The sequence below is a fragment of the Scyliorhinus canicula genome, chromosome 1, assembly GCF_902713615.1.
Source record: "Scyliorhinus canicula chromosome 1, sScyCan1.1, whole genome shotgun sequence".
Lineage (NCBI taxonomy): Eukaryota > Metazoa > Chordata > Chondrichthyes > Carcharhiniformes > Scyliorhinidae > Scyliorhinus > Scyliorhinus canicula.
This window is the reverse complement of record NC_052146.1, coordinates 175576750-175595941: the sequence shown is the minus strand read 5'-3', so window position 1 is coordinate 175595941 and position 19192 is coordinate 175576750. Positions and strand designations below refer to the sequence as shown.

General features: G+C 43.7%; 1 protein-coding gene across 4 annotated transcripts in view; it reads left to right on the top strand.

Moving 5' to 3' along the window:
• LOC119969490 (protein unc-93 homolog A-like) overlaps nucleotides 1-7973 on the top strand; it is a 150972-nt gene extending 142999 nt beyond the window's left edge. For all 4 annotated transcript variants that reach the window (XM_038803189.1, XM_038803182.1, XM_038803176.1 and 1 more), the window contains one exon: nucleotides 6296-7973. In XM_038803189.1, coding sequence (XP_038659117.1) covers nucleotides 6296-6657 — 362 coding nt within the window. In that variant the 3' untranslated portion in view covers nucleotides 6658-7973. The remainder of the gene's footprint in view (nucleotides 1-6295) is intronic.
• Nucleotides 7974-19192: the final 11219 nt, after the last annotated feature.

Below are 19192 nucleotides of genomic sequence, written 5' to 3'. Positions count from 1 at the left end.
GAGATGTTACTCCCTCGCCCAAATCATTAATATATATTGTGAATAGCTGGGGTCCCAGCCGATCCGACCCCACTAGTTACTGCCTGTCAATTTGCAAAGGACCCGTTAATCCCTACTCTTTGTTTCCTCTCTGCCAACCAGTTTTCTATCCACCACAATACATTTCCCCCAATCCCATGAGCTTTACTTTTGCACAATAATTTCTTATGCGGGACTTTGTCAAACGCCTTCTGAAAGTCCAAAATATCACATCAACTGGCTCCCCCTTGTCAACTGTACTGGTTACCTCTTCAAAGAATTCCAACAGATTTGTCAAGCATGATTTCCCATTCATAAATTCATGCTGACTCTGACTGATCCTGCTACTTCTTTCTAAATGTTCCACCGTAAAGTCCTTGATAATGGATTCAAGCATTTTCCCCACTACCGATGTTAGGCTTACTCATCTATAATTCCCGGCTTTCTCTCTACCTCCCTTTTTGAATATCGGAGTGACGCGAGCTACCCTCCAATCTTCAGGGACAGTTCCAGAGTCTATAGAATCCCGGAAGATGACCACCAATGCATCCACTATTTCCAGAGCCACCTCCTTAAGCACTCTGGGATGCGGATTCTCAGGCCCTGGGGATTTATCCGCCTTCAATCCCATCAATTTTCACAGCACCATTTCTCTACTAATGTTGATCCCCTCAGTTCTTCCCTCTCACTAAACCTTTCATTCTCCAACATTTCTGGGATCTTATTTGTGTCCTCATTTGTGAAGACAGAACCAAAGTATGTATTCAATTGCTCAGGCATTTCTTTGTCCCTTATTCTGCATTCCCCTGTTTTTGTCTGTAGGGAGCCTACATTTCTCTTTCCCTTTACATATCGAAAGAAACACTTCGTGCCAGTCTTTATGTTCCCTGAAAGCTTCCTTTCGTACTGTACTTTCCCCTTCTTAATGAATCCCTTCATCCTTCTTTTCTGAATTCTAAACTGCTCCAAATCCTCAGACCTATTATTTTTCTTGGCCAATCTGTATGTTTCTTCCTTGTATCAGATACTATTTCTAATTTCCTTTGTAAGCCATGGATTGGCCCTCTTACCCCCTTTGCTTTTGTGCCAGACAGGAATGAACAGTTGCTGTAGTTCCCCCATACGTTCCTTGACTGTTTGCCATTGTCTATCCACTATCATCCCTTTAAGTAACTGTCCCCAATCTATCAAGGCTAACTCTCACTTATATCCTCATAGTTCCCTTTATTAAGATTCAGCACCCTAGTCTCCGAATCAACTACTTCACTCTCCATCTTGATAAAAAATTCCATCATGTTATAGTCGCTCATCCCCAAGGGTTCTTGTAAAGCCAGATTGGCAATGATTCCCTTCTCATTACACAGTACCCAGTCTAAGATTGCCTGCTCTCTAGTTGGTTCCTCCACATATTGGTCAAGAAAACCATCCTGTATACATTCCAGGAATTCCTCCGCTCCGGCATTGTGGCTAATTTGATTTGCCCAATCTTGTGAAGATTAAAATCACCCATGATCAACAATATTCCCCTGTTACATGCAGCTCTAACTTCTTGTTTAATGCCATTCCCAAAATCACCACTGCAGTTTGGGGGTCCATATATGACACCCACTAATGTTTTTTGTTCCTTGGTATTTCTCAACTTTACCCATCCACATTTTCAGAGCTAATATCCTTTCTCACTACTGTTTAACCAACAGTGCCACACCACCACCTTTTCTTTTATGCCTGTCCTTCCTAAATACTGAAAACTCTGGGACATTCAGTTCCCATTCCTGTTCACCCTGCAGCCATGTCTCCGTAATCCCAATTATATCATACCCATTTATATCTATCTGCGCGATTAGTTCATCCACTTTATTGCAAATGCTCCGTGCATTGAGGCACAGAGCTTTTAAGTTTGTCTTTTTCACAATGTTTGTCTTGCTCCCAATATTTTTCTCTATTGTCCTGTTTGACTTTTACCCTTGGTTTCTCCACCTATCACTTTCCTTATTCACTTTTCCACCTTTTGCTTTGGTCCTTGCTCCCTCTTTCTCTGACTCTTTGCATAGGTTCGCATACCCCTGGCATATTAGTTTGAACCCTCCCCAACCGCTCTAGGGCATCAGTTCCAGTCCTGCCCAGGTGTAACCCGTCCAGTTTGTACAGGTCCCACCTCTCCCAGAACCGGTCCCAATGCCCCAGGAATATGAAACCCACCCCTTGACACCATCTCTTCAGCCACGTATTCATCCTATATATCCTGTCATTTCTACTCTGACTAGCATGTGGCACCGGTAGTAATCCTGAGATCACTACCTTTGAGGTCCGATTTCTTAACTTCCTTCCTAGCTCCCTGTATTCTGTTTTTAGGACCTCATCCCTTTTTTTACCTATGTCATTTGTACCGATGCATACCACGACCACTGGCTGTTCACCCTCCCCCTCCAGAATGTCCTGTACACGCTCCAAGACATCCTTGACCCGAGCACCAGGGAGGCAACATACCATCCCGGAGTCTCGTTTGTGGCCACAGAAACACCCGTCTATTCCATTACAATTGAATCCCCTATAACTATTGCACTTATTACCCTTCCACTCTGCAGCAGAACCGTGGTGCCACGTGTTTGGCTGTTGCTGTTTTCCCCCGAGAGGCCATTCCCCTCAACAGTATCAAAAATGGTATATCTGTTCTGCAGGGAATGGCCACAGGAGATTCCTGCACTACCTGCCTCGCTCTCTTGCTCTGTCTGGTGGTCACCCATTCCGTTCCTGCCTGCGGAGTCTGAGCCTGCGGTGTGACCACCTCTCTATACGTGCTATCCACGATGCTCTCCGACTTGCAGATACTCCACAGTGTCTCCAGCCGCCGCTCCAGCTCTGAAACTCAAGCTTCCAGGAGCTGTAACTGTAGACATTAAATTGCATCATTGCACCACTGAGATGCCTACTGGATTCAGGCATTCAATATTGGCAGTCGAGCAGTGAAATCTGACTGATGAGGGTCCTCCACTGAGAGACGGGACAAAATTGAAAGTTTTCAGCAAGAGATGAAATGAGGGATGTGGTGAAGACTGTGGGCTGGATTCTCCGTTGGTGGGATCTTCCACTTTGCCGGCAGTGCACTCACACCCATGGATTTCCCAACGGCCTGGAGTGCCAACAATATGAAACCCCACTGGCCGGCTGGCAGGACGGAGGATCCCGCTGCCAGCAGGGGCGCCCCAAACCAGACAATGGTTGCGGCAGGATGGAGAATCCCGTCGCATTTTTGCGTGGACAACCTGGAACTCACTGCATATAAGGGTGGTGAAAGCAGTGACACTGAATGATTTCAAAAAGAACCAGATGGGCTGGTTTAGCTCACTGGGCTAAATCGCTGGCTTTTAAAGCAGACCAAGCAGGCCAGCAGCACGGTTCGATTCCCGTACCAGCCTCCCTAACAGGCGCCGGAATGTGGCGACTAGGGGCTTTTCACAGTAACTTCATTGAAGCCTACTCGTGACAATAAGCGATTTTCTATTTTCTATTTCTATTTTTGAAAAATTAATGCTGCAGAGCTGTGGGGTTTGACAAGGAGATGCAGGAATTGGGCTGCTTGCTTTTCTCTGCAGAGAGCCTGAATGGGTTCAATGGGTAGAAAGGCCTATTTTGTTGCTGCAATATCTCAATGACCTGTCTGTGTCCCTCTGCAGCATCTTAATGTCTTTGTCAATGATCACTGTCACACCTCAATGAATCCCCAACAAATTTAGACACATTACACCTCATCTCAATTAATATAGATTGTAAACTGCTGAGACACAAAGATTGATCATCGAGTCTTCACTGACCCTCCGAAAGAGCACCCTAGCTCAGGCAACTCCCCCCTCACATCCCCATAACCCTAGCTAACCTTTGGACACTAAGGAGCAATTTATTATAGCCAATCCAGCTAACCTGCCCATTTCTTGACTATGGAAGGAAATCGAAGCACCCGGACGAACCCACGCAGACAAGGGGAGAACGTGCAAATTCCACACTGACAGTCACCCAAGGCTGCAATTGAACCCGGGTTTCTGGCACTGTGAGGCAGCAGTGCTAACCACTGTGCCACCCATAATCCTTGATCCTTGTGGTGCACAGCTAGTTACAACCTGTCAACCCAAACATGTCCCATTTATTCCTACTCCCTGTTGTTTGTGCATTAACTAATCTCAATCTTTACTATTTTATAATCTAAGGAATTCAAGATCAAAACTAGTGCTTCCATTATCTTTGCAGGTAGCTCTTGCAAAGCCCTCAGAAATAGGTCATCAGGGATTTGTCGCCACCTAGTCCCATTAATTTTTACAGTTCTATTTCTTTACTTACACTGATTTGATTGTTATCCTTAGTTCTTCATTATTTCCAGAATGGTTTATATGTTTTCTGTCTCTTTCTATTTTCCATTATAATTTGACCAGTTTGTCTCTGATGGGCCCACATTTACTTTCAGTAACTTTCCTGTTTGCATGCCCATTGAAATATTTATAATCTATTTTTACGTATATTACTTATCTACTCTCATATTCTCTTTCCTTATCAATTTCTTGGTTCTCCTTTGCTGAATTCTAAAATTTCTCAATCTTCAGGCTTACTATTCTTTTTGATAAAAATTATGTAAGTTTCTTTCTTTGATCCAATACTGCCTTTAACTCCTCCTAGTCATAGTTGCAACGCTTTCAGTGTAGGGCTTTTGCACCATAAATAATGTATATTATTGCAAGTTATGCACTAATTCTTCAAATGCTAGCCATTGCATCTTTTAGTATGGTTTCCCAATCTACTGGAGCCATTTTGCTCCTCATACCTATATAGTTTGCTTTGTTTAGGTTTAAGACCCTTGGGCAGCACAAGTGGTTAGCACAGTTGCTTCACAGCTCCAGGGTCCCAGGTTTGATTCCCCGCTGGGTCACTGTCTGCGCGGAGTCTGCACGTTCTCCCTGTGTCTGCGTGTGTTTCCTCTGGGTGCTCTGGTTTCTTCCAACAGTCCAAAGATGTGCAGGTTAGGTGGATCGGCTATGCTAAATTGCCCTTAGTATCCCAAAAAAGGTTCCGGGGATAGAGTGAAGGTGTGGACTTGGCGCTCTTTCCAAGGGCCGAAAGGCCTCCTTTTGCACTGTAAATTCTATGATTCTACGATTCAGACTTATCTATATTATTTTCAAACGCAATATAAAATTATTACCACATTATGAACCCTCTTCCCTCAAATTAATATGAAGTTATTATTTAATATTTTTTCATGGCATAATACTTGATCCAAAATAGTCTGTTCCCTAGTTGGCTCCTTGACGTATCAACCTTTAAAACTATCATGTATACTTTCCATGGACTCATCCTCTACACGATTGCTGCAAATTTGATTTGATATATGAGGAATAAAGTCCTCCGTAATATTGTATTACCCTTTTAATAAGTGCCTCCATTTTCTGATTGATACTCTGCCTTACACTGCAATTACTGATTGGGGGCCTGTAAACAACTTGAATCCATCCGACCAGTAAAGTCAATTGGTCAGAATTGGTCCAAATATTCCAGGAATCTAAAGTCTTCCTTCCTGTACCATGTCTCCAGCCATGGATGTGTCTACTCTATTTTCCTAATTCTCTTGCTGGTACCAGGAGAAATTGTTTAACCTTTTGTTTGTTGATTTCCTTCCTGGTTCCCTAAACTCTGTCTGCAGGACCACATCCCACTTACTGTCTATGTTGTTGGTATTGATCAATACAGGCCATCACTGCTGGCTGCTCACCCTCACAGTGCTAATTGACTTAATTTGTTGTGAATGATTCATGCATTCAGATTTAGCTTTGAATTTTTTCTAATTTTCCAATGTCACCTAGTCACTAACTAATACCTTTATTATACTCACTGGCTCTTCCTGGCTCATTGTTTATTTTTACCTCCAAAAACTGCTCTGCCGCTGGAGGCATTTGGCGCAGTGGTTAGCACTGGGACTGCGGCGCTGAGGACCTGGGTTCAAACCCCAGCCCTGGGTCACTGTCCATGTGCACTTTGCACATTCTCCCCATGTCTGCGTGGGTTTCACCCCCTCAACCCAAAGATGTGCATGTTAGGTGGATTGGCCACGTTAAATTGCCCCTTAATTGGAAAAAAATAATTGGGTACTCTAAATTTAAAAGAAAAAATTGCACTGCCCCAGAACCTGAACATTGCTTGCTGGTTTTGAATTTGAAAATAAGATGAATTTGAAAATATTTTTGACAGTATAAAGGCAGATATTTGACTTAATAATTGTCCTTTCTCATTCAAGCCATTTATGGAGTTCTATTTCTGGAGAACAAAGAAGCAGCATTTGCCAACTACCGGCTATGGGAATCTGTGGGGTTTGTTACAGCATTTGCCTATGCAAACTTTCTGTGCATAACCGTCAAGTTGATTATCTTGGTGATAGTCCTAATACTGGGCATGGCATTGTACGGAGTTGTCGAATATATTGAATATGTTCAATCCAGAAATGGAGAGCCTTATACCATTTCACAAATATTACGTGGTGTATACCTAAGAGCTCAAAAGCCAGAGCAAGTGGAAGAGGAATTGAAAGAGGACACGGAAACCACTGATGTAAAATCCATTGATGAAAATGATACCAAAAGCTCTGAGACAAAGTTATAAAATCAGCATTTTCTGATTTCTACAGACGCCTCAGCAAATGACAGCATCTATATTCTTCGAAAGAACAACGATCCACGTCTAAACGTACTGATTTTATAATTAATTTAAAATTAAAATAGAATTTTCTGAAGATAATATGAACTTTACAAAGGCAAGGATTGTCTTTGGTAATGTTCTATCTTTAATTGAATTATATAATGTATTTGAACTGTAACATTATAGGCAGAATTTTATGACCCCATTTTGACAGGGACAGGAATGTAAAATGCGGAGATTTGTTCAAAAGTCCATTAACTTTGGCAGGGGCAAAAGGTCCCGCTGGTGGGAGTGGCTAGAAAGTTTTGCCCGATATTTCAGTGTATGTGCTGTAACATCCTTAAGTGCACCCATGATTTGGCCAAGATTACAGATTTTACAATACAGGATATTTAATCTGTTTATAGAAACTCCTATCTAACCAGGAACACAAGTAAATGTGTTGAAGAAAATGTCCAAACTCTTTAACACAAGAGTCCAGCAAGATTTTGCAGAAGCTTATATTGCAACACCCCATGCAGAGTTTTTAAATATATGCTACTTTTGATTCATAAATCTGTGTTTCACAGTTTGTTGAATATCCTACGATACATTAATATTTTTGTCTTGGAGGTTAGTCAACAAATTCCTAATATCATGCTCAATGTTTTGCAATGTGTGTAGCCTGAAATAAATTTATCTTGAAATAAATGTCCTGAGAGTGAGATAGGAAATTTGCTGGTAATATTTGGTTATAAGCCAAGCAAAAAGATCAAGGTGTATTTTTGCACCGTTACAGATATGTAAACTTTTAGATTCTTCAATAATAAGCAAATGGAGAAGGGAAAGATGACCAAAAAACAAAATTGGTGGGGTATTTTTATAGGAACCTAAATGGCTGAAGACTCTATCACAGATCATACATTGGTGGGTGCACAGCACATAGGATTGAAAAAGGATGCAGATGTAGGAAAGTAGTGACTTGAAGACATGGATGAGAATTTTAAACTCAAGACATAGTTCATCAATGGATGGGTAAGTGAACTACAATGTAGTTTGCAGAGTTCCAGCTGGATTGAAATTTATGTAAAAGTGGAACATTTGATTAAACAACAGTCACAGAAGTTTGATAAAAGTGGGGAAACACACTTTCAATTTCAGAGGCGAAAGGGGTTTCCGTTTTTATGTTTGAATTCCATCTTTAGCTTCCAGCAGGTTAGTTGTGAGGAGTTAATGCTGACAAGGTCAGAAATGATTACATAGACAGCAGTGTTCTTAATAATAAATGCAATATTCCAAAACTTCTGAGCTTTTGGTTGAATTTTATTTTTAACCCTCTGGGTGTTCTTGAATTCAGTGAATTATGCCATGATTCTCTGTGCAGGTATACATTTTATGTTGAGATTAATGCCATTCTGGATGATTATGGCACACACAGGAGTCTCGTTTCTAAAACTTTGAAAAGGAAAAGTGAAAATGCCTGAAAGGCGTCATGGTAAACTTTCTAACTGCTTCATAATCGGATTTGTAGAGGAAATATTTGGGAAAACTAAGGATGGACTTTCTGTTTCCAGCAATACAACATGGCGTGTTACTCAGAATTGGAGAAATGAGTTCCAAAGTGACGTCCATGAACAGAATGATGATATTTCTCACACTTGGAGAAGTTCTGCCGTTTGATAATTTAGAGTACTCCAAATCCAATGTTGTTCTTATTGGAAACTAGGCAGGTTAGGGTACACAAATTTATCGATTTATAGGAGGGACCCACAGAAAATATCTGGCCTACAAAAATTGTATATTTGAAGCATAGTTGATAGCATGCTAATCGTGGAGCAAGATGCTTGTGGAGTTCCAGCCCCATGTCAATAGACGCGAGCATAAAATCCAGTTTGCCACTGCCATGCAGTACTGAGTGGATGCTGCACAGTTGGAGGTGCCAAGGTCCACTTGACGTCTTGGGTGATGTATAAACTCACATTGCACTATCTCAAAAAATGACTGGGCAGCTATCCTTGGTGCTCTGGACATTATTTCTCACTTAAATCAACATCACCAAATCATTATCTGATCATTATCACTTTGCTGTTTGTGGCAGCACTACCCAACTTGTGTTTGTTACATTACCAACAATGATTACACTTCAAAAAATACTTAATTAGCTGTAATGCACTTTGAGATGTCCCGCGGTTATGAAAGAGTTAAACAAATGCAAGTTTGACTTTAATTTGAGGTTTGTTCCAACTTAATTAAACTTTTCAGCAATGATTTACGTGGTACGTATATGTATCTAGCGTTTCCAAAGAACAGAATTTCTGATATTTTTAAAAGTAATTTTATTAAACTTTTGTTATTTTATACAAAAATACAAACATCAGGAATCTAAAGAAGAACACAATAATCTAATCTATGCAACTTTCCACTCGTCGCTCTCGAAACAACCCCCCTCCCCCCCCCCCCCCCCCCATTTGCTCCCACCCCGCCCTGCCCCCTATCCAGCTCTAGGAGCTAACTGTGACCAATTCCTTGAAATACAATGTAAACTGTTGCCATCTCGATAGGAACTTGTGTTATTCTTAACCAGATAGAATCATAGAATTTATAGTGCAGAAGAAGGCCTTTCGGTCCATCAAGTTTGCACCGGCTCTTGGAAAGTGCACCCCACTTAAGACCACACCTCCACCAGCAACCCCATTTAACGCAAGGGCAATTTATCATGGCCAATCCACCTAACCTGCACATCTTTGGACTGTGGAGGAAACCGGAGCACACGGAGGAAACCCACGCACACACGGAGAGAACGTGCAGACTTCGCACAGACAGTGACCCAAGCGGGAATCGAACCTGGGACCTTGGCGCTGTGAAGCCATAGTGCTAACCATTATGCTACTGTGCTGCCCAAATGGTTCAGGATATTTGTAAAGATCACAATGGATACGATTTAATGGCCGTGTTGCGCTTGGGTGAGAGCGCGAAGCGGCTGCTAGATTGGGGGAAGAGGCCAAAATCGAGCAATATGGCAGCCGCCGATCGGATTGCGATCTAACCGGCCCGCTCCTGTTGACAATATCAGGATCCCGCCTTGGCATAGTGAGAAACCAATAATCACCTCTTAAGGCCATTCTCCACACAATTAACAGGAAACCCCCCTATTTAATGGCCTCCCGTGATCTAACGGCCTCCCAGCAAGTGGTCACGCCTTTTTAAAAATGTGAAGCTGGCGGATTGACTGCTGTGGGGACCTGAGGAGGTGAGGAGCCATCTTCGCTCCCAGGCAATGAGCCCGGGGCACTGGGGTTGTTGCCCTGTTGCTCGTGCGGGTCCCAGGGACCAGCCTCGGTCGGGGTGGGCAGCCATCAGTGGGGAGGGAGGTTGCTGAGCTGGGAGTGGGAGGGTGAGTGTCTCTGCATCCATGGGGCTGCTGTGCTATCCCCCTGGATCATGTGTACCCGTTACGGGGACAACCCCTGCTCCTGCTGGTCCGGGCAGCAGGACTCTCCGCCAGCATGGCCCAGGTCGAGGAGGTAATAGATGGCACGCATGTCGCCCTGTGCGTACCGGGCCATCAGGGAGTTCCGAACATTAATAGGAAGGGGTTCCACTCCCTGAACATCCAGCTTGTGTGCGACCACCACCTGAAGATCATGCATGTGTATGCACGCTTCCCAGGTAGTGTGCATGATGGCTACATCCTGAGGCAGGAGAACATATCCAGCCTCTTCGAAGACCCCCTCAGGATGGCCGGTTTGCTCTTGGAGGATAAGGACCTGGCTAATGACGCCAATATGGAGGCTGGTGACCGATGCGGAGACCTGATACAACGAGGCTCATGGAGCCACCCAGGCTGACATTGAACAGTGCATCGGACTCCTCAAATTGTGGTGCTAATGCCTCAACCACTCTGGTGGTGCCCTGCAGTATACCCCTCAGAGGGTCACACGCTTTGTGGTGGCTCTGTGCCCTCCACAACGTGGCATAGCAGAGAGGCGACGTGCTGGAGTTGGAGGGGGACAAACATGTGGCCACCTCCGAGGAGGAGGATAAGGAGTTTTTGGACCAGGAAGGGCTGGAGGACTAGCCTGGGGAGTCCTGCTGGACCAACCAGAGGATGGAGGACAGGCAGCAGCTTTGAGAGTCCGGCAAGCCCGGAGGGCCAGGGAGGCCCTCATCCTCGCCCGCTTCACATAGGACGTGGCCTCGTCTGTCATCACAACGACATTATATGAAATACAACCTAGTTGCCAGAGGCCAACAAGGGGCAATATCAGACATTGAGGCTGGTCGGGATGGAGTCAACCAGGGGCCAGTATTGTGACGAATAACGTTGTGTCATAGAATCTACTGCAAATGTTTAAACCAACTGCGGATAACGGAGAGACAATGCCAAAGATGGCCCAGGATGTCTTGAAGAACAAAGAACAATACAGCACAGGTTTGTGACCTGTGTGCTTTCTTCCAGGAAGACCTGCAGTCCTGTGTCTTGGAAGCGATACCCATGCCAATGGCATTAAAAGTAACTGCAGCATCAAACTTCTTTGTCAGGGGCTCCTTCCAGGGCTCCATGGGGGACATGTGTGGCATCTCACAGACTACACATCGCTGCATCAGAGAGATCACTAATACATGTGCTTAAAAATGTTCCCAGAGAGGCAGGCCACAAATCAGTGTGGGCTCCAGTGCCATCATCTGTTTCTCATAGAGTGGGTGTGTTTGGGGGGCGGGGGGGGGGATCGCATATGCAGCAAACAGTACTTCCGGATGTTACGATTCCAGTTCATTTTAAACACACCAAGAAACATACATAGAAAATAGAGGCAGGGGTAGGCCATTCGGCTCTGCTAGCCTGCTCTGCCATTCATTACAAACATGGCTGATCATCAAGTTCAATACCCTGATCCCACCTTGACCCATTTAGCCACAAGAGCTATATCTAATTCCTTCTTGAAGTCACACATTTTGGCCTCAACTACTTTCTGTGGTAAAGAATACCACAGATTCACCACTCTCTGGATGATGAAATCTCTCCTCACCTCAGTCCTAAAAGGTTTAACCCTTATCCTCAAACTATGATCCCTAGTTCTGGACCATCGAGAACATTCTTTCTGAATCTAGCCTGTCTAATCCTGTTAGAATTTTATAAGTTTCTATGAGATCCCCTCTCACTCTTCTAAGCTTCAATAAATATAATCCTAACCAATTTAGTCTATCCTGATAAGACAGTCCCGCCATCCCAGGAATCAGCCTGGTAAACCTTTGCTGCACTCCCTCCATAGCAAGAACATCCTTTCTCAGATAAGGACATCGAAGCTGCACACAATACTCCAGGCGTGGACTCACCAGTACCCTATACAATTGCAGTAAAACATCCCTATTCCTATACTCAAATCCTCTCGCTATGAAGGCCAACATACAATTTGCCTTCTTGGGGCAGCACGGTAGCATGGTGGTTAGCATAAATGCTTCACAGCTCCAGGGTCCCAGGTTCGATTCCCGGCTGGGTCACTGTCTGTGTGGAGTCTGCACGTCCTCCCCGTGTGTGCGTGGGTTTCCTCCGGGTGCTCCGGTTTCCTCCCACAGTCCAAAGATGTGCGGGTTAGGTGGATTGGCCATGCTAAATTGCCCGTAGTGTCCTAAAAAGTAAGGTTAAGGGGGGGTTGTTGGGTTACGGGTATAGGGTGGATACGTGCGTTTGAGTAGGGTGATCATTGCTCGACACAACATCGAGGGCCGAAGGGCCTGTTCTGTGCTGTACTGTTCTATGTTCTATGTTACTGCCTGCTGTACCTGTGCGCTTACCTTCAGCGACTGATGCGCAAGTACATTAGTAACTGGATAGGAAAATTCTAGAATAGGAGCCCAGTTCAAATGACCATAACTTGTATTTATTTGCAGAAAACAGGGAGGAACAGAGTCACAGGACTGCCAATTCGCTTGAACAAGAAAAAAAATGTATTCTCATAAAAAGTTTGACTCTACTACAATACTCCTCACTCTCCCATTATCTTCACAAATGTACTGAGGATAACACAGGTTAACAATACATCTCATGCTATAATGTTCTAAACACACTGCCGCTGCAACCCAACAGGCTAACTGTGGTCAGACAACACCACATTCTGAAACCCCATGATAGATGCCACTCAATCGGTCTTTGGTGGATTTCTTCTCAAAATCCCCCCAGTTTAGGCGTCACACAACTTCACTCTCAAAAAAAGTGCTTTCCATCAGCTGTTTGCATCAAGGATTCGCTTCCTAGTTTTCCAACAATTCTTTCAAACAAGAGTTTCTCTCAGCTGTTTTAGCAAGGATCTGCCTCTAGGTTTACCAACTCTCATTTCTGTATTCCTTTGTCTTGAATCGCCACAAGCATCCAAACTTCTACACAAAACGCAGGTACTTAGTTCCCAACTGAAGGTTATTGTTTCCAAAGAATGGAAAATAGCACACCAAAATAACGATTCCTTCAGGTGTCTGACTTTTTCCCGCCAACTTCACTCAGATCTGCACTTATAGCTCTGTCTTTAGCTTCAGCCATGATTGAATGGCAGAGCAGACTCGATGGGCCGAATAGCCTAATCCTGCTCCTATGACTTATGGTCTGCAGTGAGCAGTGTGGTGATATGCATCATTGTAGATACACAAGGGGTTAATGTAAATACACGTAGACCAGCTGCTAGACACTAGAGGGAGCACCAAAGACACGACACACAGACATTCAACCAATAGGTCAGTAAGATAGGACACGACCAATGGGCATTCACAATACACACACAGAGGTGACACCACCACAGGAGGGCATTACACCAACCCATATAAAAAGGACACAGCACATGTGATCTTCCTCTTTCCAATGGAGACACTCAGTGAGTACAGACACAGGGTTGATTGAACATCACACCCACCACGTGGATTGTAGCAGACTGGTTCGTCAGTCTGAGTAGCTATAGAATGATTAACAGTAGAGTTGAATCCAAGTAGGAGAATTGTTAATAGTTCAATAAATGTGTTGAAGCTATCTCCACGTCTGAATCTTCCTTTGTCAGGGTGCACATCAAGGAAGCAGCTTATGCTACGTCAAGAGTATAACAAGACAAGCAGTACCCTGTTCCAATGCTAGTTCCTCTTTTTGGAAGATGTTGGTTTTTGCCAAAACCAAGGTTTCCTCATCACCTGTGGTTGACAGAGTACTCAACTGGGTTTGACTCATTTCCTGAACCTCTGCACTCACCCCTTCCCCTCCTTAAACAATGATAGGGTCCCTCCTTGTCCTCATTTTCCACTCTACTAGCCTCCGCAATCAAATAATCATCCTCTGCCATTTCCCCCAACTCCAGCTACCACATGATGCTACCACAAAACACATTTCCCCCTCACCACCCCCACCTCCGTCGTCAGCATTCCACAGGGATTACTTCCTCCATGACACCCTGATTCACTCTTCCATCACGCCCAACTCCCCATCCCCTTCTATGGCACTATCCCTTGAAATCACAGAAGGTGCAACACCTGCCCCTTCACCTCCTCCCTTCTCACCATACCAGACCCTAAACATTCCTTTCAGGTTAAGCAGCGTTTCAGTTGCACTTCCTTCAATTTGGTTTATTGTATTTGCTGCTCCCAATGTTGTCTCCTCGACAGTGGAGAGACTAAACGCCGACTGAATCAGGCCGCAGGCATGTTCCCAACTTTCCTGTTGCTTGCCATTTTAACTCAGCACCTTGCTCTCATGCCCACATGTGTGTCCTTGGACTGCTGCATTGCTCCAGTGAAGCCCAGCACAAACTGGAGGTGCAGCATCTCATCTTCCAGTTGGGCATGTTCTTTGTTCCTTTAACTTCCAACTTCCTGGAAACTTCCAGTTTCTAGAACTGACTGTCCTTTAGCTTCTCTGGACCTTGCTTTCATGCCCATTACTCTATTGCCTAACTTTCCTGATTCTAGAAGAGCGGAGAGCAGCTGTTCCCTCTCTTGCTTCCCATCTCCAACTGCCTGTGATTTCAGTTCAATACCCACTCAAAAAGCCTTTCTACCCTCAAGGCGCCCAATGTTGCATTCTTTCTTCAAGCTCATGTTGACTTTTCTCTTCGTAAACCCACTCTCAGCACAAGAGAAACAGTTTGAACTAAAACCAAAAACCTCCATACATGCAAACGCCTTTGTTTAACATGAATCTAACCAGAGTTTTACTCTTTCCTACATAAAACACGAAATTAAAACCACTTAAATACATTTCTTAGTTCTAAAATTAATAATACAAATATCGACACCTACCTCCGTTTCCTGAAACTGGAATGAGACTGAAAACTTCATAAAATAGAAAGGGCTGCCACTTAATTAATATACAACTGGTCTGCGGTCACTGGAAATGGATCTTCTAGGTGTGTTCTCAACTCCCAGCAAGCCTTATGATTGATACATCCTTTGAAATTCCCAGGTGCTACAACTATTCTCGCGCCCTGTAAACCGGGATGTAAAACAGGGTTGGATCCAGGGTGACACGGGCTATCCACTCAAGACCTGGCTGTTAGAACCAGTCACAAACTCTCAATCCCCAGCTGAGTAGTACAATGCTTCCCATGGTTCCTCAAGAGCTATAATAGTGACTTTTGTATACTGAAAATTAGGTCCTGGTGCCTGGACTGCAGATCGGTGGATCTCTATAATATGGACCTCAAAAAGTTTATTAATAGTCTGCCGCGCCCTACAGAGCCTCACACAATAGAGGGGAGAGGATTGCCAGGCACAGACATGAAAGAGCCACGTTCCTCATCAGACAATAATGATAGGGAGGATGCCTTGTAGCAGGAACGCCTGCCGCTTGGGGCATCAGATCAGGTGCGACAGCCATGGAAAGATGCACCATGGAGGTCTGTGGTTGCCTCATTCTGAACACTTACAGCAGAAATGAGGCCTTGAAAAACAATGGAGTCTAGGCTTTACATCCATGTGACCCCAGCAATGCCATGCAACATCAAATCCCCAATGAACACTGACAAGTCACTCTATCCAATTGCGCTCCATCTGTTTTCTCTCAGTATATTCATCATCAAAGCGATAGAAGACACCGTCAACAGTGCTATGAAGCGACACTTCCACTGCTATATTCTACGCCGGGCCATTCAGCTCCTGATCTCATTACAACCTGACTACAACCATGAACAAAAGAGCTGAATTCAAGAGGTAAGGTGAAAGTGACTGCCCTTGACATTTGTGAAACATTTGACCAAGTGAGGCAAAATTGAAGGCAATGGGAATTATACGGAAAACTCTCCATTGGCTGAAGTCACAACTAGTAAAATGGAAAATGGTTGTGTTTGTGGGAGGTGAATCATCTCAGTCCCAGGACATTGCTACAGGCATTCCTCACGCCCCTCTGTGTACCCGAACGGGCGCCGGAGTGTGGCGACTAGGGGATTTTCACAGTAACTTCATTGCAGTGTTAATGTAAGCCTACTTGTGACAATAAAGATTATTATTATGATTACCTTTCCTATATCATAAGCTCAGAAGTTGGGATGTTGACTGATGATTGCACGGTATTCAGCACCAGTCACAACTCCTCAGGTACTGAAGCAATATGTGCCAAATGCCGCAAGAACTGAACACGATTCAGGTTTGGCAGGTAACATTTTCATTGCGGAAGTGACCATCCGACAAGAGAGATTCTAACCATCCACCCTTGACGTTAAATGGCATCACCAGTATTGAATTCCCACTATCAACATCTTGGGGATTGAGCAGAAACTGAACTGGACAAGCCCTATAAATACTGTGGCTATCGAGCTGGCCAGAAGCTGGGAATTCTGTAGTAAGTAACTCACCTCCTGATTGTCCAAAGCCTGGCCACAATTAACAGTGCACAGGTCAGGAGTGCGATGGAATACTCTCCACTTGCCAGGACGAGTGAAGCCCCTACAACACACAAGAACACACCATACAACAAAGCAGTCCAGGCTGGTTTAGCTCAGTGGGCTAGACAGCTGGATTGTGATGCATAAAAGGTCAGCAACATGGGTTCAATTGCCGCAACAGCTTACCCGAACAGGTGCCGGAATGTGGCGACTTGGGGCTTTTCACAGTAACTTCATACTTGGGACAACAAAAGGTTATTATTATTACTGATTGGCACCCAAACCCCCACTTTAAATATTCATTGCTTCCACTGCCAAAGCACCTTGGTAACGTATAAAAGTTTCATATACAAGTTGCACTATAGCAACTCACCAGGCAGCAGTCGATTGGGAACACCGCCTTCTGCAAGTTTCCCTCCAAACTACACAAAACGCCCTGCTTACTAAATAATGGTAATTATTTGGAATTAGATATTTTTTCATTCATTTATGGGATGCAGGTGTCTCTGGCAAGGCCAGCATTTGTTCAAGGCCAGCATTTGTTGCCCATTCCTAATTGCCCTTCAACTGAACAGCTTGCTCGACCATTTCAGGGGACAGTTAAGAGTCAACCACATTGCTGTGGGTCTGGAGTCACATGTAGGCCAGACCAGGTAAGGAGGGCAGATTCCCTTCCCTAAAGGGCATTAGTAAACCAGATGGGTTTTTACAACAATTGATAATGGTTTTTTGGTCATCATTAGACTTTTAATTCCAGATTTTTATTGAATTCAAATTTCAGCATTTGAACCCTGGTCCCCAGAGCATTGCCCAGGATCTCTGTATTGGTAGTCCAGCGATAATACCACCGCACCATTGCCTCCCCATAGTACATCTTGTCCCTTCACTGTAGGTGGATCAAAATGTTGAAAATACCTTCCAACTAGCACTGTGTACCACCTGCACCACATGGAATGTAACTGCTTAAGAACATGGCTCACCTCAAAGGGAAATTAGTGATGGCAAATAAATACTGGCCATGGCAACACCCAAACCCCATTAAAGAACAACAAATAAAATCCTTGCCATCCCAATTGCTGAGTTATCAATACTTAGCTCTCATCCATACAGGATTGCCAGTTCTCATGCAAGCAATTGACCCAATAGCCAAGTCCCAGCAACATTAATATTCACCTCATATGATTGAATGGAACCAAACTACTTAATGTTTCACAAACGTATAATGTAATGTAATGCTGAATCATCCGCGGCTCCTATATGAAACTACAAAATCTTACATTTACACTAACAGTCGCTATTGTAATGATATGTATATGTGTAAATAACTAAAGGGTTAATTATAACATCTAGCGGTAACACTACCACTAGAGGGCACCACTAGATCCACCTATAAGTATCAGCTCCCAGAGGATCTTGCTCTTTTAACCCAGGAGTGTTTAGTAACGGCCACATCCCATGAAATAATTTTTTAAAATGTAAATGATCCCATGGTTCAGTGTCTCGGAGGAATGCATAGTCTGGACGTGAAGGAAACAATCCTTTGGTTCTGCAGAACAGGTGTTTCCAGCCTGTAGGCAATGGATGCATGTTTGTGTTATATTACTTGTTAGTAATATGTCATACTCTTTGTTTTATATTTCCAGAATAATTTTTTGCTTTATATTTCCTGAATAACTTTTTTTCAACATTTTTTTCTGAGGTGTAGCAAAGGAAAAATGTATAACTATAATACAATAAAACTTGATATGTATATCTTTACAAAGCAAAATTAGTAATAATCATACACTTGACTATGAATATTTTACAAGTTCAGTCTATTGGGTTTCTTTTGTCGTCTTGTCGATCTTCTGAGTTGACAAGGAGGTGATAATGAAGTTTGAACTGTTTTATGCATGTCATCATTACTTCTGGTGTTTGTTAATGTGTCATGAAATAATGTTTCATTGAGTTGCAATTCCAGAAAAATTTGTTTGTTTTGTCTAATCTTTTGTAGTGCACGTTGATTTCTTTGTAGAATTGTTCCTTCAGCTGTTTTTACAATGTATGAGCGTGGTGCTGCTTGGCTCATGATTTTGGCAGGAGCATACCAACCTCCATCTTGTATTTTAATTCTAACGAGATCTTCATTTCATTTCATTTCTGGAATTAATGTTTCCAGTTGAGTTGCATGCATGTCATAATAATAATAATAACCTTTTATTGTCACAAGTATGAATTTACTGTGAAAAGCCCCTAGTCGCCACATTCCGGCGCCTGTTCGGGTAAGCTAGTATGGGAATTGAACCCGCGCTGCTGGCCTTGTTTTGCATCACAAACCAGATGTCTAGCCCACTGAGCTAAACCAGCCCTGATGAGTACGTTGCTGTTCCATTTTCTTTAACACTGGCAAGTGATCTGGATTCTGCAGTTGAATGGCTGATAATGTCATCCTGAGATCTCGATTCATCAACATTTGTGCCGGTGAAAATCCAGTTGCTAGTGGAGTAGCTCTGTAGGATAAAAGCGCAAGATGGATGTCTGACGCAGAATCCACAGCTTTACTGATTAGTTGCTTTCTGATGTGTAGACCCTTCTCTCCCTCACCGCTGGACTGTGGGTAGTGAGGACTAGATGTCACATGTGTGAAATTATACTGTCTTGAAAGCACGGCCCATTTGTTGCTGTCAAAA